Raw genomic sequence first — 13,187 nt, 5'->3', positions numbered from 1 at the left:
ACAATAGGACACAGGTTACTATGGCACATTCCGTTCTCTTCTAATTTCATTAGTTCCTTGGTCTGTAGAACATCACCACACAGGTGTGTAAATGCGTAGGACAAAAGGCCCTGAAGTTTGATGACTAATCTAAGGCGGCGAGACATATCCGAATTGTCCATCTAGAAATAAAAACACTGCACAACCCCTGTCAGCGAATACCTCACAGCAAGTTTTATTTATACATCCAAAAACAGATCAAATTATCACACTATATACAGATATTACATACAGTGTTTATACACATATTACATCATTTGTACACAAGAAAAATATACATAAAAATGTAAACCTTTGTATACAAAAAAATACCTTAGACAAATTAAACAAGGACCAATAAAAGGTGACTAGATTATTATTAGCTCATCCTATCATGTTTAAAAACAGTAATACAGTACATTCAATGAGTATAGGAATTTGTCAGCCATCTCTCAGATTTCAAGCGCCTACAGAGCCCCGTGGAGTTTGATCTATATCGTTGGTGGGGAATCTAGCTGTGCAAGGTCTCTAATCTCATGCTTTGTGAATACAGCAGTATCGCCTTGCTTGCGCAAATTCAAGACCACTTTCCAGCCCACCTAATTCCTAGGGGCTATACATCTAGGAACAACAATGGGGTGGTCAAGCAAAAGAAACAAACTTGAGTCTGCTCTGGTAATGTGTCTCTTTGGAACTGGGAGAAAGAACTAGGCCTTCAGTTGGAATTGGGACCTGCTCAGGTCTTAAAAATGTGTGTGTGCAGTTGACAGCTGTTAGTAATCCGTATCCTGACAAAATGCAAGATGCCTACTAGGTGAATCTCTGGCCTCTCTCAGTCCTGTTTAGAGCAGGTCAGCGATGTGCTCCAAATCCAAACTGATTACAGGTGCTGTTATACATATCCCTAGTACTTGCAAAAAAAAAAAGGTTAAATGGTATGCAACGCTATAGTTGGATTTACTGCTACCTAGAGTGATCCAGTAGTAAATGAGGGAGAAATGTTGTGGCTTTGCACTCAGCTGTCAGATTGTCTCTCCATGCAATCCCAGTCTTTCAGCAGCAAATGCTTGCCAGAATGTAATAGCTATCAAAATTACTGTCTTACATAATTATAGACATTGTCTATAATTGACAGTGTACAGAAACATCGATCATTCCACTTAAGATAAATGAAGAGTTCTGATAGCCATTAAAACAAGAGAAAGGTTTCCACAAAAGTTTCCATCAAGCACTTTGCAAATGGCAAGATTATTTTTATTTTTTGTTTTACTTCATTTTCAATCCATTGCAACTCGTTAACTCACCAATAAAACCCACTGTAGAGATTTCTACCCTACAAATATATCTAATACTTAACACTGAGTATCTTTCAGTTAAAAAAATATATACCGAACCTCATGGTTTACTGCTGTAATAAGAGTTATTAAAAGCAGATAGGACAGAGTTGTCAGGTAGAGTCCATCCTCATTCCCTAACCAAACAGTTAACAGAGACCCATGCTTCATTGACCTTAATTCACCTGATAATAATTTTGTAGTACAACAGACAGTGCTATACCTCAGAAATGCTCATTGCACCAGTTTACATCAATGGTGTCACTACCACACAGACAGCTAACAGAGGGTTAAACAAGGGGGCCATAATTCCACATCCATATACACATCCACTGTATCCATATACAATGCTAGACTAGTGAAAGACAACGTTCTGGTCCTTTACTGGATGAGTTCTGATATTGAAGAGAACCATCCCCCCCACTGGGTTCCTGAAGTAGAGAGTTTCTCTCTTAGGAGGGACCACATGCATGCATGTCCCTATAAAAACACCATTATTTAGCAAGACCAGAGAGCACCATGGAGAGTTGCGAACAATAAAGCCCCTGGATATGGCCATTACCCTTGCAATAACATTGACCCTTTTTTCCTTCGCTATGTGAAACTAAGTATGACCCAAGAGAAGCTACCTGACCTGGGCCCGGTTTCCCAAAAGCATCTTAAGGCTAAGTTCATCGTTAGAACTATAAGATCCTAACAATGAACTTAAGATGCTTTTGGCAAGCTGGCTCCTGTTTAGTGTTCTGTTACAGACACTCTATATCTCTACTCAAACAGTTTAGCCTTGATTTAGAACAAACTGTTTATGACACAGAGTTATACAGGCCCCAAAATATTTCTGGTCCACATTGGTATGGATTACATAATGAAGATACATAAAGTGAAGACTAATACAATACATTACACGACTGTGACCGAGTATGGCAATGTGTTTATTGCTTAAAGTAACAAGATTTACCTTCAAGTGTCTAATAGGCCACCCGTAAGGAGTTCCCCAAACAATGGTGAGGTCAAAAGACCTTTTACATTTGAGTAAACCGATAAAATACCAAATATATACAAAATATAAAAAATGCTGTTTAAAAGTGGTTCGGCCAAATTCTGTGTCTGTTAAGTCGTAGGAGGAGATGAGTCTACTTCATGATATTCGACAGAGCAATTTCCTCTGTTGCTTCATAATGGGTCACACACATAGATGCCTACAAAGGATCTACCCTAGAATCTCTTTCAAAGGTGAATGGAATGAGGAACAGATGAGGGGATGCAATGATCAGCAAGGCAGGTTATAGTTGAAGACTGTTAGACAGGACTAAACTGGCGATACAAAAAAAAACAAAAAAACAAGACCACTGATTGAGGCTTTGTCACAGAATTCTCTAGCACTGTTGCGGTCACTATGATAGGAATAATCGCTCCTAAGGTACTTCCTCCAATGTTCCTCCACGTCAGTCCATGTTTCTACTGAGCGACCTCCCTCCACACAAACGCTGCCCAACATCTCCCCCTGCTGGTGAAACCCTCGAGCGGCATTCACATCAAACCACTGGACTCTTTGCATACCCTTTCAGATGGCCAAATGGCTATAACATCACCCAAATCATTACAGTTAAGGAATATCTGAAGTTGTGGAAATTCAGATAGTATAGTGCACCGTTACCACATTTCACACTTGAAGTAGATGGAAAATGCATCGACTGTGGGTGAATGAGTGTCTAGAGTCCATGGTTTGACCGACTTGCTCTCAGTCACTGTGTGGAAAAGGGGGTGTTGCACTGTTGGCACTTGCAGCGGTGGCACTAGCTATGGAGAAGCCAGTGGGGGGCGCCGTGGAGCTGTGACTGGGCTGCACGTCCTTGGGGATGCCACTGTGGGAGGCCAGCTGGTGGCCAAAGGCAGCGCTGAACTGAGGGAGCTGCTGCTTGGACTGGGTGGAGGTCAGGAGGTCGCGTGGTGAGGGGTCGGGGGAAGCAGTCAAGCCCGTCAGGCCACTCTGGGGGATCGCTGAGAGGGCAGCCATGGGCTGCAGGGTCACAGAGTGGGAGGTGGAGGAGGGGGGAGTGGAAAGAGAGGTGGATATGAGGTGGCCCTCAGGTCTGATGAGGTTGCCAAACTGTGTGGGGTCAGTGAGGGGCAGGTGGAGGTTGTTCCAGGAGGACTGCGGGGGGCCTGGTACCCCGCTCAGAGGGACCTCCAGAAGGAGAGGAGTCTCTGTCTGGAAGGAGGTGGCATGGGGGGAGGACATGTGGTCACTGTAGGGGGATGGCACATGCTCGCTGCTGTAATGGCTGCCCTGTGGAGACGAGGTGGGCACCTCAGGCTTGGCCAGGATGTTAGGCTGGTGTGTCCGGGGGAACGTTCGCTCTGACAGGGGGCTCTGTGCGACTGTGGGGGTGGTGAGGCTAGGCCCTGGGGGGGGGGCCTGGCCCTGGGCAGGGGGCTGCTGAGGTGACACCGCAGAGGAGAAGTGGCCCCCAGCAGAGTGCAGCAGGTTGTCCTCCAGCTCCAGGCTGGAGTAGTTCTCTGGGGGGATGCGGCCGTTGAGCAGGTCCCCAATCCCACCCGGCTGGACCCCTGGCCCAGGAAACACTGCTGCCATGACCCGATGGTCCACTCCGTCTGCCTGTGCCAGCTCCGCCATGGAGGTCAGGCACACCAGGGAGTCTGGGTAGGAGCCCATCAGCCCAGCCTGCAGTGCTCGCACCAGCTCCTCAGCCTCCTCCGTGGTGGGTAGCAGCTCCCCATTTTTACCTGAGGATATACACAACTTTCTTACCCACACCCTAGGAATCTACCAACAATCTCCCTTTCTCAAGAGATCAAGAAGAAATGGGAGTAAATAGTTGAGACTTCAGTTTATTCAGCAGACAAACCTGATCAAATACAAGAATTTTTGAAAAATAAACTATAAAAAGGCTGACATCACACACATGCTAAAAATACCCCCAATGGGAAAGTCTTAATCTAACGGAGGTTATATAGCAGGTCAAATCTAAAAGTATAAACTAACATTGATGATTAGGACCTTGAGCAGTGAAATCCATGACAATAAGCAAATGAAGTGTACCTTCAAACAAATCAAAGTCCTGCAGGTCGTCGGGGAGCCTGGGTAATACGTCCGAGAAGTCTTCCTGGTTAAGTTCAAGGTCGTTTGGAATGTCTGCCATGTCATTGGTGATGTCATCAGGAAGCTCATCAGTGCTCAGTTCGGGCGTCGAAGGACTCCTGCCACCAAGACAGCTTCATAAAATACAATTCTCAGTGTACACTGATAGGACTGTGCAGTCGTTTGTGACAATATATTGATTAGAGGTCGACCGATTAATCGGAATGGCCGATTAATTAGGGCTGATTTCAAGTTTTCTTAACAATCGGAAATGTTGTATTTTTTTACACCTTTATTTAACCCAAGTTTAAAATAGCCTTTGTCCTCATGGGGATGTGGGAAATGTCCACATGGGGATCATTTTCCTTGTTTTACTATCCTTGTGGGAACTTTTAGGGATTTCCGGTACCCACAAGGATACTAATACAAGCACGCACGCATGCTCAGAGAGACGCAGCTCAGAGAGACGCAGCTCAGAGAGAGACGCAGCTCAGAGAGACGCAGCTCAGAGAGACGCAGCTCAGAGAGACGCAGCTCAGAGAGACGCAGCTCAGAGAGACGCAGCTCAGAGAGACGCAGCTCAGAGAGACGCAAGCTCAGAGAGACGCAGCTCAGAGAGACGCAGCTCAGAGAGACGCAGCTCAGAGAGACGCAGCTCAGAGAGACGCAGCTCAGAGAGACGCAGCTCAGAGAGACCCAGCTCATGAATTCCATCATCAGCAGATTTTAATTTAGAATGGATAATGAATGTTTTTATGCAACCAATGTTAGTGCATCGAATCGCATCGATTTGTTCTCAAGTCAAACAGAATTGCACTGAATCGTTTCAAACTAAGACTTGTGGTTCCTGTATAAATGGGAGCCCATCTATCTAGATACGTATCGAATCGTCTTGAAAGGGAAAGATGTACATAAGTAGTATCAATATTAGAGGTCGACCGATTATGATTTTTCAACGCCGATACCGATTATTGGAGGGCCAAAAAAGCTGATACCGATTAATCGGCCGATTTAAAAAAAAAATAAAAAATAAAAAAATAAAATAAAAAATTAAAATAAAAATTGTAATAATGACAATTACAACAATACTGAATGAACACTTATTTTAACTTAATATAATACATCAATAAAATCAATTTAGCGTAAGAAAGCTAACGTTTAAGTTCCTTGCTCAGAACATGAAAACATATGAAAGCTGGTGGTTCCTTTTAACATGAGTCTTCAATATTCCCAGGTAAGAAGTTTTAGGTTGTAGTTATTATAGGAATTATAGGACTATTTCTCTCTATACGATTTGTATTTCATATACCTTTGACTATTGGATGTTCTTATAGGCACTTTAGTATTGCCAGTGTAACAGTATAGCTTCCATCCCTCTCCTCGCCGCTACCTGGGCTCAAACCAGGAACACATCGACAACAGCCACCCTCGATGCAGCGTTTCCCATGCAGGGGGAACAACTACTCCAAGTCTCAGAGCGAGTGACGTTGCATATACCCTGACTCTGCGTGCAATGAACGCAAGAGAAGTGACACAATTTCACCTGGTTAATATTGCCTGCTAACCTGGATTTCTTTTAGCCTAATATGCAGGTTAAAAAATATATACTTCTGTGTATTGATTTTAAGAAAGGCATTGATGTTTATGGTTAGGTACATGTTGGAGCAACGACAGTCCTTTTTTGCGAATGCGCACCGCAACGATTATATGCAATGCAGGACATGCTAGATAAACTAGTAATATCATCAACCATGTGTAGTTATAACTAGTGATTATGATTGATTGATTGTTTTTTATAAGATAAGTTTAATGCTAGCTAGCAACTTACCTTGGCTTCTTACTGCATTCGCGTAAAAGGCAGGCTCCTCGTTAGACTAGTTAACCGTAAGGTTGCAAGATTGAATCCCTGAGCTGACAAGGTAAAAATCTGTCGTTCTGCCCCTGAACAAGGCAGTTAACCCACCGTTCCTAGGCCGTCATTGAAAATAAGAATGTGTTCTTAACTGACTTGCCTAGTTTAGGTTTAGGGTTAGAATTAGGCTAAGATTGTGGGGAAATAGGATTTTGAATGGAAATGAAATGTTAGTTCCCCACAAGGAGAGTAAAACATATAACATATGTGTGTGTGTTTAAATGATGTATGTCAGGGATGGGCAACTTAGATGAGGGTGGGGGCCACAAAAATATCTAATCATGGGGGGCCGCAGTGGCTCACTGGTCTGCATACCCACATATGTAGATATGCTAAATTAGGGTTGGACTGAAAACCTACAGGACAGTAGATCTCCAGGAAGAGGGTTGGCCAGCCCTGATATACACGGATTGTTTAAAGCTGCAATATGGCACTTTTTGGGCGACCCGACCAAATTCACATAGAAATGTGAGTTATAGATCTGTCATTCTCATTGAAAGCAAGTCTAAGAAGTTGTAGGTAGATCTGTTCTATGTGCGCTATTTCTATGTTTCCTGTTCTTAAGGTTTGTTTTTGCATCTTTTACTTTCGGTTTTGTACAGCATGATTCAAACAGCTGAAAATACAATATTTTTGGTTATTGAAAAGATATTTCACAACGGTTTAGATGGCACAATGATCCTCTAAACTTGTTTTGTCACAAACTGCAATTAGACAAAATATTAGAATTTTAGCAACCAGGAAATGGCGGAGCGATTTATGCATATTGTACCTTTAAAGCAAATCTATTGTTGATCGTAAACCTGAACAATCAAAATAAAATATACTGTAAGCCCAGTTCAGCAGGTATAGCCAGATGAGAGCTGGTCAGCGCGCCAAGCTTGGCACAGTGCGCAGTTTGACTAGGCTACTGATATGCCTGTCAACAGTTACATGCTTAGTTCGACAATGAAGGAGAGGACGCGTCAGTTGTCACAAACGACTACGTAGAAGAAAGTAATATGAGCAACAAAACAAAATGATTAATCGGAGATTCGTAACATTTGAATCTATTTTCTGACCGATCCATGGATTGGTGTCCGTGGACCGAGGCAGTCATACCTTATCTTAAACATTTGAATCGGGGACAGATGCGTATCGTTACATTCCTAGTTAATACTAGAGCTGAGAGAGGATGAGAGAGAGATTAAGTGAGTGGGACAGACCTGATGCCAGCCTGGGTGGGCATGGTCAGGCTGGAGGAGGAAGGCATTCCCAAGTTCCCCTGGGGCAGAGCCGGCGGGATGGGCTTTTGGGGCCGCCATGGCCCTCTCCTCCTCTTCTTTTTGTGTTTCTTGGTGAGCGCCGGCGGTTTGCTCTTCTTCCGCGGCTTCCGCTGCTGCTGTTGCTGCACTCTTCTGTTACCATCCCCACGCAGGAAATTGTCCTATAAGAAAAACACATGTTCACAAGTATAGTAATACAGAGCAGATACTGTGCCATAGGTATTACAATGGCAACGCTCCAATTAACTGACTGAAGGGGAACTCACCATCTTTTTGGCATGCTCCTCACAGAGCGGTGTCTGATGCGTGATGTCAAACACAGGGATGGAGCATTGTTGTCCATCTGCAAATTTGGCTGTACAACTGGAGAAGAGCTGCTGGGAGCGATTCAACAGAACGTCTGCAGAGAAACCGTGAAGGAAACACTCCAATGGAAAAGATAGCACACAGTCATGTGTCAAAAACAGAACATATTATTTGAATCTGTTCGCTAAGTTGCAATAAAACAAGTTAAAAAGCCATATTCCCCAATAAATTACAGTTTAGCTATAAGAGTCCAGTGTGCCATGTAACTGATGTAAGGGGTTGGTGAAAAGGATACGCTGGAAGCAGTGTCGGGTGAAGGGTAGAGCTTGGCTACTGCAGGGCCGGCCCTTGGTGCTTCCAGTGCAGATTCCCGCCTCTGTCTCCTGTTGCCCCATCGCACTGAGCAGAGAGACAGACCTACGCTCAGGACACAACCACATCAACACTTCCTCAGCTATTCACAACACATCTAGCATATCAACACTCCCTCAGAACTCCCTTAGCTCTTCAGAACAGAATTATCATTACTGGGGACAGGTGCTTCTCCTGATCATGTGACCAACTGACCAGGAAAGACTCGAGTATCTAGGGCCTGGGCACTAGTTATAACTTACGTCACGAATTTTGGTAGATTATCCATTGACAGATGGTATTGAAGGAGACTAACCAGGCCCTAGGGAGTTTTGAGTCCAGTGTTGAGTGTGGGTACCTTGACGAGGTCTGGGAAACCTTGCGCAGCTCCTGGATCAATTGGCCAGCACAGTCAGGGTCTTTACTGGCGGCATGCAGCAGGGCTTTGCGGAAGGCATAGCGGTATCTCTTCTGGCGCATGGTTGCCCTCTCCTGCCTGCACAAGTGCTTGTATTTATCCTGGAGGTACGAGCACAGCCGCGCCAGACGTGTTCTCCGAGAGCTACCAGCATCTTCATCAGAGCTGTGATGGGAAAAAATAAACAGTCATAGCCTATCCATGTCTGACTACAATGAGAGCCTAACTATGAGCATGTGAGAAAGCAACATACACGTCCTGTGTGTGTCCTTCCTGTAGTCTCCAGGCGTTGTGATATGGTGGAACTCTCTCGGCCTCCACGTCATCATCCTCTGCACTGTCTTCAGACCAGTCCAACCCTGAAAGAAGATAGCCTGTTAGACCAGCTGGCCTCAGCAGCATAGTGTCAGATCATCTATATTACACAGACCCCATGTCCCACAACTAATAAGCCAAATTTTTTTTTTTTAAGTTATAAATGCCTTTTGTAAACTAACACGTAATAAATGCCTTTTGTAAACTAACACCTACACTTGTCTTTTCCTACTTAGCACTGACTATGCTGATACCTACTTTGAGGTAAAAATGTACTTACTATGACTGAGATAAGTGGTTGTTCCACCTAGGTATCTTAAGATGAATGCACCAACTGCAAGTCGCTCTGGATAAGAGCATCTTCTAAATTACTCAAATAGATTTTTCCCCCCCATTAATTGGTCTACTGACCAATCAAATCAGATATTTTCACATCAGATCAAAAGAACAATTACATAGTGAAAAAAATGTATCAGAATTGTGCTGCCTGTGTAAACTCTATTTAACATGGATAGGAAGAAGAGGTACCTAGATGAGGGAAAAGGTCTCCGTGCTCCTGATGTCTTTGGGCGCAGAGCTGTACCAGATGCTGTAACCTGGCCAGGCAGGCAGGGGGAGGTGAGAAGGCAGCTGGGTGCATGGCCACCATATGCCGCTGAGTGCTGTCCCAGCTACTGGATGGCAAGGGCGTGGCAGTGAACAGAGCTTTCCTGCTGAGGGGGGGACCAGAGGACTGCACCTGACTGGGAGCCGTGTTGGGGGGCAGTCCGACAGGCAGAAAGGCGGGAGTCTGAGGTGGAGCTGGCTTGCATAAAAAACCCTGCTGCTGTCCTGGGAGGACAAACGAGGGCATGGTGGAGTGCTGGGGGGGCTGGAGGAGTCCTGTCTGCTGTTTACGGGGGAGGTGAGGGTGGAGGGGTGAGGAGGGGTGCACACGGGGAAGAGGAGAGGGGCTAAAGTGCTCTAGAGGTGGTTGGAGAAAGTCAGTGTCGTGATGGTGGAGCTGGAGTTTCTGGCTGAGCACCAGCCGACTGTGTAGTTTCTTCCTGACGGCGGAGCCCTTCCGAGCAGCGCACTCTTCCCCGTTTGTGTCGTCCTCATAAAAGGCAAAAGGGTCCAGGATCTCCCCGTCTGGGAGGGGTAGGAGACGGGTACAGGGTGGAGAGGGTGGCAGCTCATCCAGGCCGTTGGAGGCCTTCAGGGCCAGCGAGGGCACAGTTATGTTAAGAGCCACTGACTCCAGGTGAGGTCGTGAGCGCATCTCCTCCAATGTATCATGCTTCTTCTTCCGCTCCTTCTTGGGGATAAACCCAAGAACTTGGAGGTGGCTGTTACAGTATCTGTGGAACACACAAACGTTTAACAAGCTGTTCACAACTATGACAGATGGGTCAATGACAAAAACCTACCGTCCTCAGTGCAGAGGACAACTTTCTATTGTATTGTCACACCTACCTGCGGTCCTCAGACTTGGGGATGGGGTTGGTGCACTGTTGGCTGTTGTACTTGGCCACATATTCACATTGCTTGAAGGGGGCAGTCTTATCCTCCAGAACATGACGGATACAGAAGGCATAGCCATTGAGCCTGCGCTGCTTGCAGAGCTTTGGGCTGTATGAGCACAATGGCTTATTGTCCACCTCCGAGAAGTGGATGTGTTTGCCCTCATACATCACGTGACTCTTGTCCTTGAGAACATCAGCTGATGGGAGAGGAAGATGCCAGGGGAAACCATAAGTCTTACATCATGCACAGTAATGCAGAGACTGCCCTGAATATGCAAACAAGACAAACAGACTGGGGGTACAGAAATAAACATTTACAGCTCCCCTGACTCTATAGTTTGACTTGTTAGCAACATCACCGTGCACAATTCAGGAATCAAATCAATAATTTGTTCATGAGGTACGCCAAATAGTCTACTAGCGTAAAACATGCACACATGACCGAAATAATCGGAGGATCTGTGGCATATGACTTCATGATTGTTTAATTTGTTTTTTTAACCAATGCTGTAAAGGGACATTTTTGGCTTAGGGCAATCAGTTGTAGAAAGTACTGTAATGCTTCCCCATACCTGTGGCCACAGTACATTCATGCGCACGAGGATGCAGTCAGACTGAAGTTGCCCGTTACATGCAAATAAATACAGGATGTGGAAACGCTGTCCTGTATTGTCACTTTCAGAATGTCACCAGTTATTCCATTAGCTAGTTAACCTTGAATTAAACGAGGCTCTCATAAAAATATAACTATTACCTAACTAACGTTATGATTAAAACTGAAGGAATAGCTAGCTAGCTAATACATGCACACTTCTTGAGCAAATTGAATTAAATAACGTTAAGTAAACTACGTGTCTAATTATCTACTAAACAGCCCGACAAATACTAGTTAGTAATCAAAACAAATAGTTAGATACCATATTTACCTACTTGCTACCTATCTTACGTTAGCTAACGTTAGCTAGCTAGCTCGGTTCGCTATCTAGCTAGCTACATTTCTTGGGCAGCTAGCTTGCTAACGTTAGTAGCTAGTTAACTAGCTACATTCTGGCCAATTTACACACCTCCGAAAAGTATTGGCATTGGACAGCAATTACAAATGTATATGTTAACGACATACTTTAACATCATACATAACTAACTAACTAGTTACCTTATACAATTGCCACTGTAGCCTACTGTCTAGCGATATGTTGTTAGCTAACGTTAGCACATTAGTTAACATTAGCCAACTACGCTAAAAACACAAAAGTTGCGGTAGCCAGGAAACGGAAACATCAATATACACCAGAAAATGTCTATGAAATATTATGCTCCATTTTCAGTAAACTGAAATATATTTGATAGTATAAAAACATCTTCAGACTAGGATTTCACGAGAACCAAACATACGGCAAGGGGAGGCACAGAGGCCCGGTCAAAAAGGCCTTCAAAACAAAACATTGCATGCAAGTCATCTGATCATTTTCTGTTTAGAAAAATACATTTAGGTGATTAATGAAACGTTGTGAACGTATGTATATTATTTTACAGCTCATTAACCAGCTATAATTATCATATGTTGTGTGATACAGATAACAAATCAAACGTTTCAACATTAAACAATAAGGCCTACCAGACCTAATAATCCTAGGGCCTCGAGTAGCAAAGTCGTCCTTCTAGTCCAACGCCATAACCGGGCTCCCCAAAAATCGAAGTCGAGGCTGTGAAGAGGCTTCGCTTACCTTCAATTGGTATAGGCTATGTAGGGTATTCACTCCGGAAAGACTGTAGAAGTGCCAGAAGAATCAGCTTGCCTATTTGTGCATCAATAATCAATATTTTAGGATACTAATAATGCTCCTATTCGAATACAATATAATTGAAAATACTGATGCATGTAAATTAGGTTTATCCACAGCAAATATTAGCAGTTGGGAGCTGCTGAGGATTTTAGCTCAGTCCACAGTAGACTCCTCACAGCACCACTACAGGCACTGCGGAGACATGACAACAGTCCACTGTACAACAACAACCTCTCTACCATATTGGAAATTCAACTTTGTATTAGCTACAGCAGTGAAGAAATGCAATTTTATGCATTGCCGAGTACATGCATGGCAATGCTAATTGGAGTGTAGAGTAGCTATAGTTATGCGCTTTGAAACAAGTTACATTTCCCTACTTATATCAACCTTATTATAACACGTCACGGTTCTATCTGGCAACGGCTGATATCACAGCATTCTTTATGAATGAGTTCTCTCTACCCTAGCTGCAACACGGTTGCCCAATGCTGATGCAGCTAGTACCCATCACGTCTATTCCTACTAACAGCTTGTAACTATACAAAGTTATAGGGGAACACAGCTTTAATGTAATACTCCACATGAAAGTATTCTTCTTTCCTTTGGAAAATAAGTCAAAGTTTGATTTTTTTGTTAATTTCTCTGCTGTAGAAATGAACATTTCTGATAAGCCTGCCTTATTTGGTTCGCAATGCACTTGTGACATTCTCACCAGTGCAATTTGGCCATTACAATACATGCATTTGTGGGTGTGTGATTATAAAGAAGTATTTCATGAAGGTTACAAATATGTACATTTAATCTATTTCAACAGTGTAATAAAAATATTTGTGATCACCGATATAAACTGTGCTACAGTTTAGATTGTGCTGA

At 43.9% G+C, this 13,187-nt stretch overlaps 1 protein-coding gene across 2 annotated transcripts; it reads right to left on the bottom strand.

The window, feature by feature from the left end:
• Positions 1-188: 188 nt before the first annotated feature.
• On the bottom strand, positions 189-12,482 carry LOC120058268 (INO80 complex subunit D-like). Of its 2 annotated transcripts, none has more exons than XM_039006807.1 (10): positions 12,148-12,482; positions 10,478-10,724; positions 9,551-10,362; positions 8,961-9,066; positions 8,648-8,872; positions 8,234-8,337; positions 7,899-8,032; positions 7,573-7,793; positions 4,417-4,574; positions 189-4,100 (listed from the first exon to the last, which is right to left on the bottom strand). In XM_039006807.1, the coding sequence occupies exons 2-10, from the start codon at positions 10,693-10,695 to the stop codon at positions 3,094-3,096; spliced, it is 2,985 nt and encodes a 994-aa protein (XP_038862735.1). In that variant the 5' UTR covers positions 10,696-10,724; positions 12,148-12,482; the 3' UTR covers positions 189-3,093. The 2 variants fall into 2 exon arrangements, with proteins under 2 accessions (XP_038862735.1, XP_038862734.1); XM_039006806.1 differs by having other exon boundaries at positions 12,252-12,482.
• Between the last annotated feature and the right edge of the window lie 705 nt (positions 12,483-13,187).

The sequence above is a fragment of the Salvelinus namaycush genome, chromosome 13 (genome assembly GCF_016432855.1).
Source record: "Salvelinus namaycush isolate Seneca chromosome 13, SaNama_1.0, whole genome shotgun sequence".
Classification (NCBI taxonomy): domain Eukaryota; kingdom Metazoa; phylum Chordata; class Actinopteri; order Salmoniformes; family Salmonidae; genus Salvelinus; species Salvelinus namaycush.
The sequence above is the reverse complement of the archived record's forward strand: the minus strand, read 5'-3'. Positions and strand labels throughout refer to the sequence as shown.